Source organism: Typopeltis vanoorti, chromosome 2 (genome assembly GCF_054136105.1).
Source record: "Typopeltis vanoorti isolate ZY-2024b chromosome 2, IOZ_Tvanoo_1.0, whole genome shotgun sequence".
In the NCBI taxonomy this organism is placed as follows: Eukaryota; Metazoa; Arthropoda; class Arachnida; order Uropygi; family Thelyphonidae; genus Typopeltis; species Typopeltis vanoorti.
In genome coordinates, this window is record NC_143550.1 from 73,395,329 (window position 1) to 73,419,576 (window position 24,248).

Below are 24,248 nucleotides of genomic sequence, written 5' to 3' on the forward strand. Positions count from 1 at the left end.
TGCTTTCCATCAGGTAAATTAATTACTTCCATTTATCGAAAGCCTACTTTCACTGGACACTACATTTAACAGAAATCTGCTCACCCTCCCTCGCAGAAGACTGTAATTATCAAAACTTTAGTATGATGTGCTCACACCATATGTTCTATGCTCAGCAATACAGCAAGAACACTTAAACATCAAACAATGTTTAAGTGTTCCTGCTATAAGAACTCTTAACATCAAATGACATATGAAACTGAAGGCTTCTCAGAAAGGACCAAAGATTATTTTAATACCTATAATCCTAGCTCAATAACAAGGAAACAGTATGTCGAGTTCCCCCCTCCCCCAATCCCATGTATTTCTGGAATCTATCTGAGAACCAATTTCCAGAATTCTTAAGAAATACAATTTAGTGGCTACTTTTCTTCCTATCAACCAATTATCATAATGGTTTCCATCTTCCAAAGATAAACACTCTCCTCTAGCTCTTCCTGGTATCTACCAAGTTCCTTGCGACTATCATTGTTCTTACTTTGGACAAACTTAGATTAACATCGAGAAATCTGGCTTGCCACAGCACAGAATAGATACAGACAACAAAATACTATGGTCTGAAATGCACTTACTTCATCTATGTAGCTATAAATGTAATTTTTTTTTAAAGAAAGCGCTGAGGCCTTACTTCACTATCAAAGATATGGGAGAGTCTTATTCTAATCACACATCACTAAAGTTTTCTTGTTGTTTTTTTACAGTTATTGACTGAATTTTTTGACTAAATTGTGTGTGTTCTCAAAGCCAATTTGTTTGTATGTATTAACTCAACCATTAAAACATATTAACTCACCTTCATTTGAAAAAACAAGTCATAACAAGAGGAATCTTGTGATGACGAGAACTGAACTTAGGCCTTTTCCAATTGAAGGGCGCAATGCACTGTTGTTCTTCCAAATGCACTATGGAGGCACTTTACATATATATAGATAGTAAGAGATATGTATAGGGCAATTAATTTCGCATGTCAGCATTGTGGCTATACAAATATGCATACATATTTGTATAACATAAATGCATACAATTGCTTTTCCAAAAACTAGCAACTGTTAAAGTTGTGATAACAAAATTAATAACTGCTTGGAGGACAAATATATAAAAGGTGAGCCATTATGACATTATATGTGTATAAATATATAATGCCATAAATACATTAGTGGTATTTATATCAAGCATTTATTCTTCGTGATATAGAGATGAAATTAGTTATTAAAATTTCAAACTACAGAACTAGCATTTAAAATTACCAAAAAATATATTTAAATTAAGTTAGCACCTGCAAGATAATCGTCAGCTATTCTTTCTGATTCTTCTTCAGCATCTAATGCTGCAACTTGAAGACGATCCTTTAAGCTGCTAGGATTATATGCTTGGGAAAACATATCAAACAACTGACAGGCATCATCAAACGTCTTTTGTAATGTTCTGAGATCCTCTAGCTAAATAAAACAGTAAAAGTACTTTAACAAAAATTAAACTTCACAACAAAAATCACTTCAGGCTGAAGTCAATTCCTATGATACTTTTTTATATGAACTTTCATATGAGAAACATTTGACTTTTCAATATTTAAAAATAAAGAATTATTATCTTTCTTCTTCTTCTTCAACCTTCTGGTTCTGTCCACTGCTGGACGAAGGTCTCCCCCATGATTTTCCAGATCACTCGGTTTTCTGCCTCTCCCATCCGTCTCACTCCTGCAATTTGTTCCAGTTCATCTCTCCACCTTCTTCTCGGTCTTCCTCTTTGTCTTGCTCCATCCATTGGTCTCCACTCTGTTGTTTTTCTAGTCCATCTCAAGTCACTGTCTCGAAATATGGCCAGCCCATCTCCACTTAGCCTGTTTAATGTATTTTACAATATCCATGACACACCTGTTTGAGATCTTATCCAGATATTTGTCTTCCTACCTTTTAATGTTATTTTTAGCATACTTCTTTCCATGTGATGTTGTGTTGTTCTCAGCTTTTTGTTTAGGGCTTCTGTTAAAATCCATGTTTCTCCTCCATATGTTAGGACAGGAAGTATGCACTGGTCAAAAGCTTTCCTTTTTAGACTCATAGGGTCACTTCTGAATATGTCTCTCATTTTCCCATAAGTCATCCATCCAAGGTGAATTCTTCGTTCAATCTCTTTTCTTTGGCACTCCTCAAAGGATAACAATTGGCCCAAATATACATATGAAGTAACTTGTTCTATTTCATGTTTTCAACTTTGATAGTTCTATGGTTTATGCATTTATTCATCGTTATTTTTGTTTTTTCCCTATTTATTTTTAATCCAATTTCTCCAGAGGCTTCATTTAGCTGATTTAGCCTTTCGTCCAGATCTTCAAGATTATCTGCTATTAGGACAATATCATCTGCAAATTTCAGATGATGCAGCCCTTCTCCATTTATGTTTATTCCTTTTGTTTCCCAATCAAGGCTTCTAAAGACTTCCTCTAATGCAGCTGTAAATAATTTGGGAGATATGGTGTCGCCTTCTCGGATGCCTTTTTGTATTGGGTACTTTTCACTGTTTTTATATAATTTAATTACAGAAGTTGCATTATTGTAAATATGTTTTAGTGTTTCAATAAATAGCTTTTCAGTTCCCTAGGTTTCAAGTGCTTTTAGTGTTGCAGATGTTTTAACTGAATCAAATGCTTTTTCATAGTCTATATAGGCCAGACATAAGGGTTTATTGTATTCAATTGATTTTTCAATGAGCTGTCTTAATGTGTGAATATGGTCCAAAGTATTGTAATTCTTCCTAAATCCAGCTTGCTCACAGGATTGCAATCCCTCTAGTTTATATTTTATTCTATTATTTATAATTTTTGTGAAAACTTTATATATGGTGGGGAGTAGGCTTATAGGTCTGTAGTTTTTAATTTCTTCCTTATTGCCCTTTTTAAAAATTAATATTAGAAGTGAATTGTTCCAATTTTTCAGAATTTTTCTCTGTTTTAGGCATTTATTGAAGAGTTTACTCAACTGTTTGATAATATGGCTTCCTCAAAGTTTTAAGAAGTCATCCATAATTCCATCTTCTCCTGGGACTTTTCCATTCTTCATTTCCTGCAGAGCCATTTCCACTTCACCTTGTAAGATCTCAGGGGCATCATGTTCTTCCTCACTCGAGTTATCCATAGAGGATTCTTGGATGTCCTGGTCTTTGTCTTCATAGAGTTCAGTATAAAATTCCTGAATTCTTTTGATTATTGCATTTCTATTTTTTTTTTTTATCGGTTCACCATTTTTTCCTCTTACAGCAGCTATTTCCTTTGTTCCAACTGAAAATGTTCGTCTTAGGACCTTCATATTACTATTGTTTCTTTATTATTATTATCTAATTGACTGAAAATTGTGAACATTTCAAATAATTCATCTATTTTAAGATTTAAAACACTGTCAGAGCAAATCATTTTCAAGTCAGATATTGCAAACGAATATACAAAACTTTATACCTAATTTACTTTTTATTTTTAAAGATGGCATTCCAAAACAAAAAAAAAAGTAACTGTTTCAAGTTTCACAACCCAATTCCCCTGCCCCTCTCTCCCTCTCTCATGTTCAAAAATCAATACCTCAATTTACACCAAAATAGTGATCAGCTATTGGCAGAGTCAGATCACATTACAACACACCATTTATAGAAATTTCATTAATTATATCAACCTAACAAAAGTCCCAGCCAACCCCCCCCCCCAATATATTAATGTTAAATCATTCCTCCAAGTCCCTACAAATCTGTTTTACTGAAAGTTGACTTACTATTTTAAACAGAACAATAACAACGATGGAAAAAATGTACAATTGTAACAAGTAAAAAAAAAATTCATTCTTTTATTTCTTCTTATAACTTTATATTATTTTGAATAGGCAAAAATGTGAATATTTGCACTATTTAAAATAAGTACAATGGTTCTTCGGGGGTGCTTAAGGATCAAAGCTATATAAATGAGAGGAAACTCCACATAGCCTTTAAAGGAATGTGGAGCTGATCAGGGCTTCTGACCTAATGTCCAATCCTCACCTTCTCATGGTGCACCCATTTAAGTATCTACCTGGATACTGAACGAATGAGGATAGGCTGGCAATTTGGGATTTAGCTGACCAAACTGTATTCTTATTGGCTTAAAACAAAATAAAAAAATGATGGTACAACATGACAGAATTTCATGCTGGCTGGGGTGTTGCCCGGTTAAACAATGCCCCCACTGCTTTCGCCAGGGAACCAGGGCAAGCAGCGAAAAGTCAGCTACTGGAACAAATCCCAAAACTCACCCCAACTCAACATCATCAGAGTTTAAGACAGGTACTATCAACATATAAAGCCTGAATGGCAAAGAAATGGAGCTAGGCTGAGGAATTGGATAAGTACCAGATCGACATAATAGGGTTGACTGAAACAAAAAAGACAAAAACTGCTGAGATCTTTCTGAGCAATAAATACAAAATTTTATATTCAGGCAATGACAACTAAGGAAAATAAGGAGTAGCCATAGTATTCAACACTAAATATGAGGCTAATCTTCTTGAATGGCAGGCAATCTCAAGCAGAGTGATGTGGACAAATATCAGAATGGGGAAATGAACAATGAGACTTATTTGTGGCTATGGTCCCACAGAAGGGTTCTACTTAGTAGTGCAGACGAATTGTTTTGAGGCTTTAGAGAAAGCAACTGACACAACAATGAAAAAGGAAAAGTTGGTCCTTATTGGGGATCTAAATAGCAGAGTAGGAAATGATTATCAGACACAAAAATATATTGGGAAAATTTGGAGAAAAGAGCAAAGCTAATAGTAATGGCAAATACCTGTTGGATTTCTGCTCATTACTAAGACCATGTTCCAACATAAAAATGTGCACAAATTCACATGGAGAGAAGAGGCAAGGAATAAGAAAAGTCTCATTGACTGTGTTATTGTTGATAGTGATGTTTTCTCCCTGGTGCAGGACACCAGAGTGTACAGAGGATTTGAAATTGGAAGTGATCACCATTTAGTCTTGTTGAGCAGGATAAAATTGAATTTCATATTGAAAAGAATAACATGTAAGAAAGTTTTAAAGCGAATAAAAGTTGAGCAGCTCTCAGATGTAAACTACAGACTATAATACACAAATATTATTCATGAAAAAATGAAAGAGTTTGAGAGTAGGAACCAAACCTTGGAGATTCAGTGGCAAGCCATGAAGAAAACACTGAATGAGTCAGCCAGAGAAGCATGCGGTGAGGTTGTCTGTAAGGATAAAAAAATCAGAATTCCATGGTGGACACACAAAGTTAAAGACCCAGTCAAAGAAAAGAAGAAAGCTATGCAGCCAAGTTACTTAGATATGACAGACCATTCAGACTATGTAAGGGAAAGATGACAAGGCGATTCATTCAAAAACCCCAAAAATTTGTATATTGTGTCTGACTTTTATATAATAGACTTACCTGATTCAAAACCTTATTTTTTCTCTCTTCTATCACTGGTTTTTGGTCAAGATTCTGCCCTAAAAGCAAAAAAATAAACAAATATGCTAAAATTAATAAATAAATGGGTGCATTAAACATAATGGACAGGATATTTGAATTGCATATAGGGTAAGATAAGTAGGTATTCAACTGTCAAAAAAACATGATAACTACAAAAAGCTTTGATTCACAGCTAAGAATGAGCTGTAATCAGAACTTTTGTTTTCAATTTTCAAATTGTTTGAAATGTTTTAAGGCATTGAAATATTGGTGCACATATAAATTTCATATAAATGATCAACTCCCCACCCCATGACTATATTAAAAAGATACACTCAACTCTCATTATAGAAAATATCTTAGCTGACTGTTTCTTGAGGATCAAGAAGCTCACTCACTATAAGAACTGTCAAAAAAGTTAAACCAACTCCCCATAGGTACAATGTTGTTTCTAAAGGAATATTTATTAGAGCAAACTACCCATTATAACAAACTATTCCTGTACTTTCCACAGGTTTGTTATATCATATTCAATTGTGTCAAAGATCATACATTACACTAAAGAATAAGAATTAAATTTATCTGGTCTGTGAATTCAGGCCTTGGTTTTTTTTTCCAATATGCTAGTTGAGAGGATCGGATAAATGTGTACCTATAAAATTAATAGTAACCATGAAATTAATGAATTATTCCACATTTTTGCTGAATAAACTGTAATCCTGGAAAGATGTTGAAAGCTTATTTTTCAATTGGTTAAGACTATAATAAATTTAGTTTAATCCTTTATCCAAGTGTGAGCAAACAAAGTTTGCCTGAAAATATCTTCAGGACTGGGGTAAGGTAGTACAACACTGGGCAACTATTATTAAACAATTATTTAATAGACAACAACATAAAATTATTTTAAAAACTTATCTAGTGTTGTCTGCTGTGTGTTTGAATACAGTAGTTCATGAATAAATTGCTCATAACTCATAACGCCTTTCGAAGTTTGTTGCTCTATATCGCACACTGCAACGAAGTATTCGTAGAGCTTCTTGCATCTGGGCATTGGTAAGAGGAAATTCTAAAATTTGCTCTTCTATACTTGTAATTGGTTCACTTTCTTCTATTAGTTTAGAGTTCTTATCAGAAGCATCTTGACATATTTCCAACACTGTCATTGTGGCCACCACCTCAACATTGTTATCAATATCCAACCAATTTTCAAATTCTTCTTTTGACACATTGTCTGGGGTTTTATCATATATTTCATTTGTAAAATATTCAAATTCTTTGGAAGAAGGAGTTTCAGAGTTTGTCTTAAAAAATCCAAATTTTTGGAAGCAGTTTTCAATAGTCTTTTCTGAGACTTGCTTCCATAACATTGCTACCAAATGCAATGAATCAAGAAGGGGAAATCTTTTATGCAATTCCACTTGCATCAGATTGCTCTCTTATATAAGCAAGTTCAGCTACAGAATTCTCGCATGAACTTATTATCTCCCTGCAATAATAAGCTTTAAAAGCTTGTATGATGCCTTGGTCACATGAATGAATTAACGATGTACTGTTCAAAGGCAAGAAAATTACTTTGTTCTTTAATGATTAATTGTTTATGTGTGTGCAATGTAGTTGTCTACTAACACAATTTTTCGCTTGAATTTAAGATCCCACTTAATTAACCAATTGTTGAAAATGCCATTAGTCATCCAAGCATTTGCACTAGAATAGTAGTCAACAGGCAAACTTTTGACACCTTTAAAACACCGAGGATTCTTATTTTTTCCAATCACTACAAGCTCTTGTTTCGCATCTTTCATATTAGTGCAACAGGGAACCGTCAGTCACTCCTTTGAAGATTTAAATCCTTTAGTACTGTAGTAGGGAGAATATTCAGCAATAATTTTTGGTCACTCGATCTTAATCCACACATCAGCTGATAAAAATCAGTACTTTTTTTCCTTCATCATGAATACGCTTGTACAGAATATTCTCTTGCTTTTTCCACCTGTTAAACCATCCATCAGCTGTGGTGAAATTTCCTTTGCCCATTGTTGTTGCAGGTTCTTCTGTTTTTGATGCATCAAAGGCCCATTAATCGAAGCATTCTTTTCACGAACATTACTAAACCAAATTTTTAATGCTGATTCAACTTGAGTATCCTTACCAGATTAGCTGACTATCTCACACAAGAGTGGTTGTAAAATTTTTAAATGTACAGCTGCACTATGCTGACTCATTTTGGGCATCTTATCATAGCCTATTGTTTGCTTTTCTTAAAAAGATAAATCTTTACATTTTTTATTGCTTCTGTCATAATGAGCACTTAAAGTCAAATTCACTTACTGAAAGAGAGCACGAAAATAAACTCAAACAATCAAAATTAGACTGTGTTTACCCCCCCCCCCCATTTGCCTGGAAGATTTTAAGATTTACGGAAGATTAACAAAAAAAAAGTCAAATTTCAACAAATGTTCTTTGTCAAAATTTCTCCTGATTAACCCTTATTTCTTAGAATTCTGAGATGCAAAAGACTAAACATTCGAGGATTTTGATAATAACCGGAACTTTGATTATAATTGACGAATTATTTTGAATTCGTTTTAAATGGTGTGTTTTGGGACCGACTGATTTTGATAACAATAGCTGATTGATAATATTGTCTGCAATAACAATAAGCAGATTCTACTGTATAAGTAGCCCAGTCATTAAATTACTTCACAAGTAAACTTTGTTTGCTTACACTTGGATAAAGGATGAAACCAAGAATATAATTTCTTGGCATCTTTAATTTATAGTATAAGCAAGTGGAAAAAATTGCCAACAGCTGTCAGGTCAGTGAAACCTTATGTAAGTGAAACCAAGGCAACTTATTGTTGAAAATTGTATTCTCATAAGCTTTCTGCTACTTTCAACACTTTATAGTTTTGATATATTTGGCAGAATAAATTATGCATATTTAATATCCTTTCTTTAAATAGTATTAAGGTTCTTCTGTGCATCCCAAAAATGGGGGACCAAGGTTTATCTATAGCCTTCATGAAAATATCGGAGAAAATCATTAACATTCTATTCTATAGTTCTCAACACAGCAGATATTAAAGTTAACATTATTCACAAATGACAGATCAGTTTGAAGATATTCTGTGCAGCCATTACATGGGAGCTACTCTCAATGGCTGATAAACAGTAGTGATGGATTCTTTGCTAAGTTGGATACAGAATAAATTCCTGTGAGTCTGCATAAAGATGTGGTCTCAGCAATGTCTCCCTTATACTCAGGGCTTGACTTGAAAAATGCACTTTTCTGCTCACCATTCACAAGTGAGAATTTTTAGTTGATGAGTAAAAAGATATCAGATGAGTTTCAGCTTAATTGCTGGTTTTATTTATGTAATGCCAAAAGTTAACATTTGGCATTACATAAATTCTGCTTCATATTAGGTATAAAACTAGTAGGTTTTATTAAATAAATATTGTTGTTGGATATTGAATTTGAAAAAAGATTTCCTTAAAGAAATAATTTATTCAGGATTCAACAAGTTTAAACTAAACAACAACGAAAATGCTTGTACATAGGTAAATATACAAATTGTTTAATGAATCATATGCTAGTACTATTTTTTGTAATATTACTTAAAGGTAAACGATGTCAATTTTTTGTAAGAATTTATAATGGAAGAGGTGGTCTTTATAAGATATATGTTAAGGCATGTAACAGAAGTTCAAAGTCCACTAACGAAAAAAACCTCGGGTGAATTGCGTAGTCTACAGCAAATTGTCTACGTGCGTGGCGGCATGCACATGGAATTCTGCAGGAAGATGCAAACAGAAAAAAACGACACGTGTGCAAAAAGAGGGTGCCAGGAAGAAAAGCAGGAGAGTGAAGAGGGTGCCAAAGGTAGTGGATATAAAAGGGGTTTGTCCCCCTTTCAAGAGGCTTTTTGATCTTTGCCTTTTGTCTGTTTTGCTTTGGATTTTCTTGTGAAGTCAGGGCAAGTTCGAGATCTCATCGATAGTGTGTAGTTATTCACGGCCATCGTTTCGAGATGTCGTACGGAAGGATTCGACGAGGAGATAATCGGCAGCATTCCGAGCAAGCTTGAAAGAACTGACCACCATATACTTCCACGTGGATTCAATCTGAGCCATGCTGTTTCTAGTCCACGAAGGGAAAGAAAGGTAGAACAATGAAGTCCAAGTCAAGCTTGAAAGAACTGACCGCCATATACGTCCACGTGGACCGATTCGAGCCATGCTGTTTCTAGTCCACGAAGGGAAAGAAAGGCAGAACAATGAAGTCCAAGCCTAGCCCGTGAGACAAGCGTCTAGAAGAAGACCGAATATTCCGTGGGACGAAGTAAGGATAAGATGACAGAACGAATAGACTTCCAAAAATATGGTAATGTTAAAACCTTTTGTAATTCTTTGTTAAGAAAGAGAGGAAATATTGTGATGCAAAAGAAAAGAGTTGTTATGTTTCAGAACTCTATATTCGTAGGAAAAGGACTATAGTGAATATTGGATGGCAGTGTCTTAAGTCTTGGGGCTATTTCTCAAGTAATAAATTGAATGAATTATAGTTTGAATTGTTGCGAGTAATGATCTATAAAGTTACCAATGTGATTGAATTAATTTGAGAGAATGTGTAGACTAGTAAGGATATTTGGAGGATGCTAACAAAATTTTATGCTATAGAATTATCCTATGCTTAAATTGTTGTATAAAATACAGTTGCTTAACCTTTTACTTAGGATACCTATATTCCAATTGAGTTTATTCTTGTAAATGTGTAACCTTAGGAATTTAATAAATGTATCTTGAATATTGTAACCTGGTTTGTGCCTTGAATTGAATTCAATGCACCGCTTGCTAATATCTGAATCTGAGCGGGATAGAATTATTTGACAGAGACCACGACTGCAAACTAAAGTAAATTAAGTGACATAGATAAAACTGAGATAAGAAACAAATAGTAAATTGATTAGCTTAGTATATTTTCTGAAGGTTACTCCTTGGTTAAGAGGAATTTCTAACCTAGGGATCTGGCTGGCACAACTTGATCAAATAAATATTGCCAGAACCTGAATTAGGAGGTGACTCCAGACAGATATTACCGAGGATAGGGCTCTATTCAGAGGTCTACCTCTTTGTTAATTATTTAAATATACTTAATCATTCTAAGAATTGGCCAATTGTCTGGATAGATTTTACAGTAAATGCGAGAGTGCGGTGTTATGATAGTTTCATGAGTATAGACTATAGAAGTACATGGTTAAAATGATAACACTACACAGTGATAATATAAGATTAATAATATAGGAAGAACACAATAAAGTATAAAATAAAGAAGTGTAACGACATAACATTATGACCCATAAAGCCAGTGTTAGTAATTTTTTATTATATCTGTTTCATTTCCCCATTCCACCCCCCCCCACATATTACTTATTGCCTCTATTGAGAAATGCTGGTAATTGCAAATGCCTGTTTTGTCAATTATCACTGATTTTGTCATAATGGAGTATTATAAGTCAGAAGATAGGTTATGAACACATTACTTTACCTTTAGAGAATGCTCAGTTGGACTGGTAACCAATTAATCATGACATGACACACTAAAATAGATAAGCATTGGGAAGCAACTAGATTTTTGCTTATCTTCTGCTATATTGTGCCTGTTGTTAGATATGGCATATTCTTTAGCCACCAGCCATTACCAAGACAAAAGATAAGTAAAAAATATAGTTACTCATCCCAAATTGGGCACAACATTTCAAAGTCTGAACATTAGTTTTATTAGAACTTTAGACGTGTGAAATTAGAAAAGTTAGGTATTACAAGTTTTGCATTTACCAAGGAAGAATTGTGGATTAGGTGATATTAGAAATTCTCAAGAAGAATCTCTATTGACTGTTTTTCACATTTGACAATAACAGTATTCTTTACACCCCCCCCACCCACCCAAAGTAAAGAATGAAGACATTTATGGCAACACCATATGCAAAAATAAACAACATACTCACTTGCAATTTGTTCATTTTCTTTCATAATTTCCTCTTTTAAACGAGAAAGCTGGAGAACTTCTGGAAATTTTCCTATAAACTCCAAAATCTTATCTTCATCATCTTTTAGTTCTTTAAGATCTGAAATACTATAAGAAGAAAGTGCAATGAATTAAGTAGCATTACGCGGTTTTCTCAATCACACAAATCCACAATAAAAATATTCAGTATAGTTTTCATGTAGTTATTAGATCCCTAGCCATTTTATTTCTGAGTGTTTGAAGTTATCAAGGATAAATATATACTTCAAGCATTAATAAAAAGTATTAATACAGGGTGTTCCAAAAAGAATGTCCCGATTTGAAAATTTTATATCTCTACAACCACGAAATACAAATGAATGCGACTTGTACCATGTGAATGGCCTTGGCCCAGAGTTTGATATGGCGACTGCTAGATGCCACTACTAGCACCCAAATAGCTGCTACACTTAGTTAATGAGAAGATGGCTTCTAGTCAACAGAAGGCATTTTTGTGTTCTCAAATTTAGCAGAACTGAGTCCGTGATTACGGTGCAGCACGCATTTAGACGACATTACAGAATTGATCCACCTCTGGACAAAAATATTCATCGTTGGTATCAACAATTTCAAGAAACAGGGTGTTTATGTAAGAGAAAGAGTCCTGGATGACCATGCACCTCAGAGAGAAATGTGCAACAAATTCAAGAGGCTTTTCAGCAAAGCCCGCGCAAGTTAACTCGTCATGCTAGCCGAGAACTTATCATCCCTCATGTGACTGTTTGGCGTGTGTTACGACAATGTTTGCTTATGAAGCCATACAGATTGCAACTGCTGCAAGCTCTTTGTGTAGGTGACAAAAAAGAAAAAACTAACAGATTTTTGTGCTAATCTGTTAGAAGACATGGAGGATGACACCTTCCTACAAAGGTTGATATTTAGTGATGAAGCAACCTTTCATCTAAGCACTCAAGTTTCGCGCCACAATGTTCGCATATGGGGACTTGAAAATCCACATGAAATTGTACAACATGAACGTGATTCACCAAAACTTAATGTTTTTTGCAGGTTTCTGTTAGAAAGGTTTATGGCCCTTTCTTTTTTGGGGAAAACACTATTACGTGAAACTCCTATCTTGAAATGCTGCAGGACTGGCTACTTCCACCAAATGAAGAATCTGAAGATTACATTTTTCAACGAAATGGAGTACTGCCACATTGGAAGCTCCAAGTTTGTCGGTTTCTAGACGAAACATTGCCTCAGCATTGGATATCTATGCACGGGACCCCACGACTTGGCACTATACTCTTGGTCTCCAAGATCTCCAGACATCACACCTTGTGAATTCTTTTTATGGGGATACGTAAAAGACTGTGTTTATGTTCCTCCATTACCTGCTGACTTGGATGAGCTCAGAACCAGAATCATGGCTGCAGTAAATTCTGTGACACAAGACACTCTCAGACGCGTTTGGGATGAATTCAGCTATCAGCTTGATGTTGTTCGTGCAGCAGATGGAGGGCACATTGAGCATTTGTAATTGTGGTGAGTGAAACTTTAGGCCTTACTTCATATTTGGTAATTTATTTTGTAACTGTACCACATTTTCATTATTAAATATAATTATTTGAAATCGGGTCATTCTTTTTGAAACACCCTGTACAACATTTCAATATCTCATTAATACTTTTAAGTATATGCACTGTTAGCCTAGTGACTGTGTGCTTCGCAACCATATGCCTGGGGAAGGAGTGTCCTAGGTTCGATTTCTGTCGGTGACATGAGCTGAAGGATCTTCCTCAGCCATAGCCAAGTTAGCCGGTCATGGGCATGGGCAGTAGGATTTTTTCCCCAGTTTATCCTGGGGTTTTTCATCCTGCAAAGCAGGCAAACCAGCCTTGAGAACTCAACACTACAGACATAGGATACACCAGGGCGTAGGTCTGACCACCTTATCCTGTGAACGGTTTGAGGTCCAATGATTAATGAACCCTCAAGACCTCAAGGTACAAGAGGGAAAGGAAGATGAGATGAAATACTTTTAAATACTAATTCAATTTTCCCTTTTGTTTTAGGCTCAATGTCTGTCACAGTCAAGAGATATGGCTTCTTAGAAACCTACTTACCTTTTACAACAGGACAGTAAATCCTATCTGTACCATTTGCTATCTGTAAATTTCATGTGTTTATTTGACTGGTTTGCATGTTACAGGTTGAAAAAAAAATCTGAAAGCTGAGTGTCTTGGAGGAAAAACCTACGTTAGAAGCTTAATGGAGGCAAAACCCATATTAGAAGCTTAATTGAGTAAAACAGTGAGAAAGAATTAAGTCTTAACACAAGGAATGAAAAACCCTGATAAAGGTTCTTCACATCCAAGACTGGATTCGAACCCTGGTCTTTCCAACCAGAGGGCATTGTCAATACTCAATCAGCTACACAGGCTCACTTTTAAGTATTAAAATTTCATTTGAAATTAGAATATCGAAATGATCCAGACGAAGACAAAGAGCAAAATCGTCATTAATAGTGTATGTGTTAACCAGTTAATGATCGAAGAAGGGAACAAACATGTTTTTCATGCTGCTTACCTCCGTTAAAACAAGATAGTGATCTCACGCCAAATAATGGTAAGTAGGTTATCTAAGAAGCCATACATCATACATTTCATACATCAGATTTCTGATTCATACATCAGAATTAGGAACTACTGATGATTGTACAGCAGAAGCATTATTTACTAGATTTGACACAATGCCAAATCATATGAGAGAATGTGGATAATCTCGAAACATAATCAGCTAAACTATAAATAGATAAGCAGAAACATTTTTCACCAATAAATTAAAGCAAGCCTCTGAATAATGCATACAAAGAATGTGGTGGTGGTGATGGCTATGCAATGACAAAATTATCTACATAAAGGATAATATCAATTCATGTATTATCCTACGGCACATGAATCAAAAGTACAATTCTCAAATTCATTATCTATAAAGCTGAATGGTTAGCATATTGGCTCTCCAATCAACAGGTCTTTGAATCCTGTCGTGGTCATGAATGTTGGTGATTGTCTTCAGGTGAGAGATGAACTTCATTACCTTGTGTGGGACAGCACCACTACTGCACTTACTGGAGGACTGAAGTGCCGAAAAAGTTTCAGGTTTGGTCTCTAGAGTAGAGTTTCCAGACTAGGGAAAAAAATAAATAAAATACAAAAAATATATAAAATGAATAAATAAAGGGAAAAAATCCATAGCCCATCTAAGTCAAAGTGTACTATAGATTTACAAAAAACACTTTGATGGGTGGAAGCCACATAAAAAAATAATTTTTTTTATGAGGATTAATGGTTTTAGATGGTTTCATGCATTAGATGATCCCCACCCCTTTCAGATAAGATATTTTGATACTGTATGGCTCAGACAAATTGTGAATTCAAATTATACTCCATTCAGATGTGTCATTTTAAGGATATCCTCATAAAATTATTATCATACCTGCAGCTCTTCAAATCTTAACCTTCAATCAACTGTAAACAAATCTATCAGTTAGAATTTCCTTCACTTTATTTCATATTTGCTCAGTTTTTACAATAGCATGACAGGAGAGCTGGATTAGGACAATATACCATTGTACTACTGGAATTTTGTCAGTGCATTTGACAGAATTCCCATGACAAGTTATAATACAAACTCAAGTGGATGGTCATGCCAAAATAGGCTTATGACATTGCTAGGAAAGTGGTGGATTTTGGTTGGTTGGTTGATTTATTGATGCAAAAACAGCAATGGTCATTCTGTGCCATAGTAAAGGTTACAGCAATACATAAATAGTCAAAGACAAAGTAGTAAATAATATGCATGTACAAAAACAACCAAGTCAAGCAATGCAGCATCTACATATAAATAAAATTACAGCAAAAGATACAGCAATACATAAAAGTCAAAGAGATATTAATAAGCAACATGCATGCACAAAAATTAAGTTTAGCAATGCAATATCTATAAATAAACAAAGTTACACCAAAGGTTATAGCAATACATAAGGTTAAAGGTCACAGCAATATAAATAGTCAAAGACAAATTAGTAAACAATATACAAGCACAAAAATCAAGTTCAGCGATGCAGTATCTACATATAAATAAAATTACAGCAAAGATCACAGCAATACACAGTCAAAGGCTATAGCAGTGCATAAATAGTCAAAAATAACCAAGTATATAATATATAATATGTATGTATGTACAAAAATGAAGTTAAACAATGCAGTATCTAAATATAAATAAAATTACAGCAAAGGTTACAGCACTACATAAGTGCAAATTGAATGGTGTAACTCTGCTGCATAATTACTGCAATCAGGTGGGATCTGGTTGGAGACAGTAATGTCAGGAAACACAGCAGCAGAGTCAACAAATTTATAAGTTCTTGAGCCATCCGTATATATGGGCAAGAAATCAGAGTGGGATGATTTGTGTGCATTAAACAATTGCAGGTAGATAGATAATAGAGTATGCAACTTCTGTAATTGACAAAGAGAGGTTGCAGGATGGAGTGAAAACCTGCCATGGAGGGATGCTGTTATGTTTTGTGTAAGCAATGTTTTAACATTCATGCCAACAGCCTGCAGAGTCTCTTTTACATGCATACCAATATGAAATATGGCAGTCTGATGTGTGTGTGATATAGAGACTAGTCAATGTAGGATGATCTGGAAGAGATTATCTTCAGGACATAATTGAGAGACAATTGTTTCCATCTAAGCAATAGAGCCAGTTCATTTGTTTCAACATAAAATAAAGACTTTGAATGGGTGAGGTGCAAAAGGCACCAGTAGCTATCCACATACTCTGATGATGGGTGGGATAAAAACATTGCAGGTTATTCTGCCTTGCAGAACCATAGACTTGAAATGTATAAGCTTTGCATGATAAAGAGGAAGCAATAAAGATCATTTAGCACCCTTCAGTAGAGAATAGAGTGCAAATTCAGTGCTCTCTCTTCCACTTTTCTCTTAGCTGAAAAATGCATGCAAGGAATGTAAGTTTCCTGTCCATGTTAGCAAGAAGCAACAGAAGCCAAGAACTTGGCTTCTGTTACCAAATGCTTTATCTATGATATCAATACTTAGTTAGTCCCTAAAACATTTGAAGATGAAGAATTCATGCTGAAGGAGTTTTTGGTTAGGTGCCAGAGCTCTGCCCCCCCCCCCCCCCCCACCACCACAGAGCTGCACACAGATGCCCACTGACTAGCAAGCAATACCACACTTGGAAGTTGAATGCCAGGGCTACCTCGGATGCTATACCAGCACAATAGCAATCCTTGGATCTCGACCATGGTGTGAGAGACTTACTGCATCACTGTTAACCCTTGCAGGAATGCCCATCTTGCCAAAGTAGTGCAAGACTACCAGGATCCCCCCCCCCCCTTTTTTTTTCTGGGTGTCCACAGGTCACATCACATGGCAGCAGGGCATTGGATCCTGGTGATGGTGGTGGTCTGGAAGAAAGGATAGTAAAAAAAAAAAAAAAAAAGACTCAGAAGTAGAGCAAAGAATATAGGAAGAAAAGTAAAGAAAAAGAGGAAGAATGAAAATCTCCAGTACCATCACTGGGAGGTCCCCTGCACCATGAACATTCCCCCTCCCTGTGGGAGGAAAAGTGATGGAAAAAAGAAGGTAAGGTAACAAACGAGGTATGAGAGGAGTCTATGCTGGGACCACTGCTTTTTACTGGTATATTAACAATGCTAGGACCAGAATTTAACTCTGCCACTGTTAGTCCCAAGCCAGGATAAGAAAGGAAGAGGAGGGTCATGTTTGGGGCTAGCAATCACAATAAATAAAAAAATTTTCCTGCTACAGAAACCTCAAGTATTGAAAGAAACTGGACTAGTTCTGTTAAACAATCACTAAAGGAAATAATTGAGGTTGGTGAAAACTCTCTTAAAGAAACCGACAAACAGAAGGCTCTTGGAAAGGATATCTTCACACCCAAAATTGGATTCACAGAGAAGTAGAGGAAGAAGGATGCCCCATGATGACCTGGATGAGTGAAATTGAAATAAAAATAAAACCAACAGCTGGGAAAATCTTAGAACAAGATTAAGAAAGAAGTAATGAATAGAATTTGATGAAGAGCAATGACTGAGGCTCTATGCTGTGCACTGAGTGAAGAGGATAAGTAAGTAAACTAAGGAATGGGCTTGAGGGAAATATCCAATTATATGTCAATGATGCAAAGTTTGTCAGTTGATAAGGAAATAAATTTGATATACAATCATTGCAGGCAAATGTGAATAGACTGATTCTATTGTAAAATATAAATGAATATCATTTAATATTGTTAACTGCTAAGTTAGATTTTGGATTGGGTCAACCCTAGAAGCTGAGTAAGGGTGTGGTCAGGAAGCAAATGAGGCCTCTTTTTCATATCATCTAATGAGTGAATGGAATAAGCAGACACACATTGAGGCATGATAAGTCTTCAGGCAATGTATGACCTGCAAGACTGCTCCTCTCCAGGATTCCTGGCTGCCTGGAAGTGCCAATATAATAATAATGTTTCTAGCGAAATATATACATTAAATGAAGAATCTTCATCCGGACCCCCCCCCCACGCCCTTTTTTTTTTTTCAAATATGCCTGCCTGCCAGTGGCTGTAATTATTACTCTAAACTGAAAATGACGTTTTGAGGATATTTATGCCATAACATTTCTTAGACTTCACATGATAACACAATAAAAGAATAAATAAAATTTAATTAAAAGCCATATATTTCATTTTGAAAATTACAGACTGAAATATATGATCTAAATTACAAATCTTCAGTGAAATAATAAAATACAAGGTAAAACTAGAACAATGGACAAATTTAAAACAGAAAACTGAGGAAAATTATGGATGCATATAACTCTGACTCAAATAATAAGAAAACAGTGCACAAAATTCCTATTTCCTATCCCAAGTCAACAAACTGTTTTCATAGTTCCCATCGTTTAAAGATAAATTCTCCTCAACTCTCCCTGACATCTACCAAATTCCAAGTGATTGTCACTTCTTTTGTTTTGGCTAAACTGGACATTCAGCAGAGAAAATAATACAAAAACACCAGTCCCATCATCAACAGGAAACCTGAGAAATATGGCTTTAAGATCATGGAATAAATACTGACCACAAGATCTTACGATCTGAAACCTGACTGTTCCATCGGTCTCACCACAAATTCAAACATTTATTTAAAGCAAGTGCCAAAGCCATGGTCCATCACCTGAAGTTGAATCGGAATGACTGCTTTTTACTTTCAAAAATATAGGAGAGTTTTATTCTAATCACCAAAGTTTTATCAAAGGTTTCTTTTTCAAAAAATAATCATCATCGTCATCAAATATCTGACATGTATCCTCAAGGGGGGGGGGTGTACAGGATATGATAGTACTACATGAAAAATTTACATCATTACTAACTTCCTATCTACAATTTTCCTCCAAATCAGTCTGTTACTTGTCAAGACTCCAACATTATCAGATCTTATATTTCTATCGTCTAAGGCACTTTGTATCATATCAAATCCACCTATATCTTGGTCTTCCTCTGGGTCGTTTTCCTGCCAACCTGGGAGAGAACACTTGTTTTGCTAATCTTTACTCGCCCATTCTGTTTAAGTGGCCATACCACCTAAGATTAGCTCTGCTAACGCATTCCTGGATGCTGACAAAATCAAGTTCTTTCCTAATATCCTCGCTTTTAATATGATATTGCCATTGATGCCATCTGTTCACGATTATAATCTTTCTCAGGACTCTAGTCTTTGGTCAAGTGTTTTACTTCTGATTCAGCTCTCAGATCCATAAGTTAAAACTGGTTTGAACACTGTCTTGTGTACAGCTAATTTAGTGTTCCGACTAATTTCTCTCTTATTCCATATGAATTTATTCAATTGACTTCCTACCATACCAGCTTTGTTGATTCTGTTGTCTATTTCCATATTTAAATTACCATCTTCACTAAAAATCGTGCCTAAGTAGCTGAATTGTTTTACTTGTTCCACCTGTTCTCCGCTCAAAACACAGTTAACATTTTCAATGATTCTGCCTATTTTCATTGTCTTTATCTTTTTAATGCTCACCTTCATACCATATCTATTACAACAGTTATTCAATATAGTCAGTGAATCTTGCAGACTTGTAGCAGATTTATTTAGAAGTATAACATTGTCCACATAAAGCAAAGAGCTGACATAAACATTTCCAATTCTGATATAATGCTTAATACCACTTTCCTTCATAATGTGATCCATATAGATAATGAATAACAGAGGGGATAATGTACATCCTTGTCTCATACCAGATTTAACATTAAACCATCTTCCTGTACTTCCTTCAATTCTAGCTGCTGACTTACAACTCAAATAAAGACCAAGTTGCTTGATATAATGCCCCATTGACACAATATAACTGTAGCGTATTGAATAGCTTGGTACCTTGTCATATGCCTTTTCTGATCGACAAAACTTAAATACAGATCTTTGTTATATTCCCATGCTTTCTCAACTATTTGTCGTAAAGTGAAGATCTGATCTTCACAGCCTCTATTTGGCCTGAATACAGCTTGTTCTTCACCAAGCTTTTCTTCCACAATTCTTCTCAACTGTTTCTCAAGATCTTGCAAGGAAAACTCAGTAGGGAAATACCTCTGTAATTCTCGCAGTCAGTTTTATTTTCCTTTTTATATATGGGTACTATGAGAGCTCTACTCCAATCATCAGGAATTCGTCCCTCTGTCCAGGCTTTCTGAACTATGCAGTGCAGCCACTGTAAGACTCTTATACCATCATACTTCAGCATTTCTGGTCGAATATCACCTACTCCTACTGCCTTTCCCCATTTCAAGCCTTTGATGACTTTTTCTACTTCAAGTATGGATATGTATTCCTGCCTGCATGCCTGTTGAGTGTTTTTTACCACTGTGCTGTCAATGCTTGTTTCATTTAGCAATTTTTCGAAGTAATTACTCCATACTTCAAGGATATATTTTTCTCCTGTTTTCATGTCACCTTTATCATCTCTAACTCCTTTTATAGCACTCTTTCCTCCATTTTTAAGCTTCTTCAACAACCTCCAGAATATCTTACCACCTTCTTGATATTTATTTTCTATGTTCTTGCCAAAGTCCTCCCATGACTTTTGTTTAGCTAGTTTTACACAGTGTTTCGCTTTCTTACATTTGTCTTTGTATTCGTTAAGAGCAAAAGCTGACTTATTTGCCAGGAACTTTTGATGTGCTTTCTTCTTTTCCTTCACTGCCTCTTTAATTTTCTGTGTCCACCATGGAGTTCTGATTTTTCTATCCTGGCAGACTACCTCACCACATGCCTATCTGGCTGAATCAATCAGGGTTTTCTTCAAGGCCCGCCACTGAATCTCCAAGGTTTGGTTCCTACTCTCAAACTCTTTCATTTTTTCTTCAATAATCTTTGTGGATTTTAGTCTACAGTTCACATCTGAGAGCTGCTCAACTTTTATTTGCTTTAAAACTTTCTTACATGTTATTCTTTTCAATATGAAATTCAATTTTATCGTACTCAAGACTAAATAGTGATCGCTTCCAATTTCAAATCCTCTGTACACTCTGGTGTCCTGCACCAGGGAGAAAACATCACTATTAACAATAACATAGTCAATGAGACTTTTCTTATTCCTAGCCTCTTCTCTCCATGTGAATTTGTGCACATTTTTATGTTGGAACATTGTGTTAGTAATAACCAGTCCATGTTGGAACATGGTGTTAGTAATAACCAGTCCATGTCCTGAGCAGAAATCCAACAGGTATTTGCCATTATTATTATGAGCTTTGCTCTTTTCTCCAAATTTTCCCAATATATTTTTGTGTCTGACAATCATTTCCTACTCTGCTATTTAGATCCTCAACAAGGACCAACTTTTCCTTTTTCATTTCAGTTGCTTTTTCTAAAGCCTCAAAAAAATTCCTCCACTTCTACCTTAGTAGAACCTTCTGTGGGACCATAGGCACAAATATGTCTCATTATCCAATTCCACATTCTGATATTTGCCCACATCACTCTACTTGAGATTGCCTGACATTCAAGAAGATTAGCCTCATATTTTGTGTTTAATACTATGGCTACTCTTTATTTTCCTTAATGGTCATTTCCTGAGTATAACATTTTGTATTTATTGCTCAGAAAGATCTCAGCAGTTTTGGTCTTTTTGGTTTCAGTCACCCCTATTATGTCGATCTGGTACTTATCTAATTCTTCAGCTAGCTCCATTTCTTTACCATTCAGGCTTCTTATGTTGATAGTACCGATCTTTAACTCTGGTGATGTTGAGTTCTGGTGTGCTTTCAGATTTGTTCCAGTAGCTGACTTTTTGCTGTTCGCCCTGGTTCCCTGGCGAAAACAATGGGGGCCTTTTTTAACCGGCGACGCCCTAGCCGGCATGAAATTTTGTCATGTTGTATCATCATTTTCTATATTGGTTTAAGCCAATAAGCATACAATTTGGTTGGCTAAATCCAAAATTGCCAGCCCATCCTCGTTCGTTCAGTATCCAGGTAGATACCCAACAGGGTGCACCACGAGAAGGTGAGGATTGGCCATTAGGTCAGAAGCCCTGGTCGGTTCGCCGCATTCCTTTAAAGGCTATGTGGAGGTCTCCTCTCAGTTATACAGCTTTGACCCTTAAAAAATAATTAATAATGCAATTAAGTAATAGCTAATAATACTATGTTTCCTCAGATTTTACCAAGACATCTTTAGGGAGTACAACTAACACTAATAACAGACATATAAAGAAAAAACACTATACTCAATGCTACAACTCTCAAGTCCTATCCTTGTGCCCTCTATGGGTGTTTCTAAGTAGCCCAGGATGTAAATTGGGAAATATGATGATTAATCTTTCCAAAATTTTGGGAAGTTTTTTCATCATCATCATCATCATCATCAAATTCCTGCCATGTACCCTCAAGGGGTGTACAGGATATGACAGTACTACATGAAAAAATTACATCATTACTAACTTCCTATCTACAATTTTCCTCCAAATCAGTCTGTTACTTGTCAAGACTCCAACATTATCAGATCTTATATTTCTATCATCTAAGGCACTTTGTATCATATCAAATCTACCTATATCTTGGTCTTCCTCTGGGTCGTTTTCCTGCCAACCTGGCAGAGAACACTTGTTTTGCTAATCTTTACTCGCCCATTCTGTTTAAGTGGCCATACCACCTGAGATTAGCTCTGCTAACGCATTCCTGGATGCTGACAAAATCAAGTTCTTTCCTAATATCCTCGCTTTTAATATGATATTGCCATTGATGCCATATGTTCACGATTATAATCTTTCTCAGGACTCGTCTTTGGTCAAGTGTTTTACTTCTGATTCAGCTCTCAGATCCATAAGTTAAAACTGGTTTGAACACTGTCTTGTATACAGCTAATTTAGTGTTCCGACTAATTTCTCTCTTATTCCATATGAATTTATTCAACTGACTTCCCACCATACCAGCTTTGCTGATTCTGTTGTCTATTTCTATATTTAATTTACCATCTTCAGTAAAAATCGTGCCTAAGTAGCTGAAATGTTTTACTTGTTCCACAGGTTCTCCATTCACAACACAGTTGACATTTTCAATGATTCTGCCTATTTTCATTGTCTTTGACTTTTTATTGCCTTCATACCATATCTATTACAACAGCTATTCAAGTTAGTCAGAGAATCTTGCAGACTTGTAGCGGATTTATTTAAAGTATAACATCATCCGCATAAAGCAAAGAGCTGACATTAACATCTCCAATTTTGATATCAGGTTTAATACCACTTTCCTTCATAATGTGATCCATATAGATAATGAATAACAGAGGGGATAATGTACATCCTTGTCTCACACCAGATTTAACATTAAACCATCTTCCTGTACTTCCTTGAGTGGTACTCAGTTGATTTCTGAGTACCACTGCAGATTCCAAAAACACTTTCTGTTTTAAATTTACTGTGATGGAGCATGGTGGTTTTCTTCCAAAAGATCCTGTGAGTGGTATCCAATACATTGTCTTTAATTCTTTCTTAGTGCTGTCATTGTTCCATTAAACTTCCCATGATGTCCTCTGAGCACTTAAATCTTAATACATGGATAAATAAAAACAAAAATTACTGGGAAAGATTTCAGGATCACCTTACAATCATTGAATAACTACAATATCTGCTTTGAAGCTCAAACATTCTATCATTTATAAGAATTAAGAGGACGAACTGGGAAGGTGGGGAGATAAGCAACTGATAAAATGAGTATCAAAAAGTTGAACTGATAAGAAAAGACGTGGAATGACCAAGATAGGTGGCAATAAAGAATTTAACACAAGTGAATGAGCACACCTTATTTGAGATGTGGCTTATGATAGAGAAAGATTGAGAAACATGGTTGTGGTAGTGGTATTGGATCTAATCATCATCATCTGTTCATTGCTTTTCCACAGATATCGTATGGTCACTCTGATGTTTGGTGATATGCCACACCAGTCCTTGCCATGTGGTCTTGTTACTTCAAATCTCTGAAGATCACCACCCCACACAGACACACACACATGCGTGCACACACACCACATCCATCCATCTCACTGACGGTCTATCCCTTCCTCTTTTTCCAGGAGCTTTACTTTCTATTACTGTTCTGAGAAGTCCTCCTTCAATCCTTTCAATGTGTCCAAAGTATTTTAACTTCCTT

General features: G+C 35.5%; 1 protein-coding gene across 2 annotated transcripts in view; it reads right to left on the bottom strand.

Annotated features, from left to right (window-relative positions):
• Nucleotides 1-24,248, bottom strand: part of LOC150109178 (vacuolar protein sorting-associated protein 37A-like) — a 243,999-nt gene that overhangs the window by 55,964 nt on the left and 163,787 nt on the right. For both annotated transcript variants that reach the window (XM_090405937.1, XM_090405946.1), the window contains exons 7-9: nt 11,497-11,624; nt 5,468-5,526; nt 1,316-1,478 (exon numbers count right to left, since the gene is read on the bottom strand). In XM_090405937.1, the coding sequence (XP_090262063.1) occupies nt 1,316-1,478; nt 5,468-5,526; nt 11,497-11,624 (350 nt within the window). The remainder of the gene's footprint in view (nt 1-1,315; nt 1,479-5,467; nt 5,527-11,496; nt 11,625-24,248) is intronic.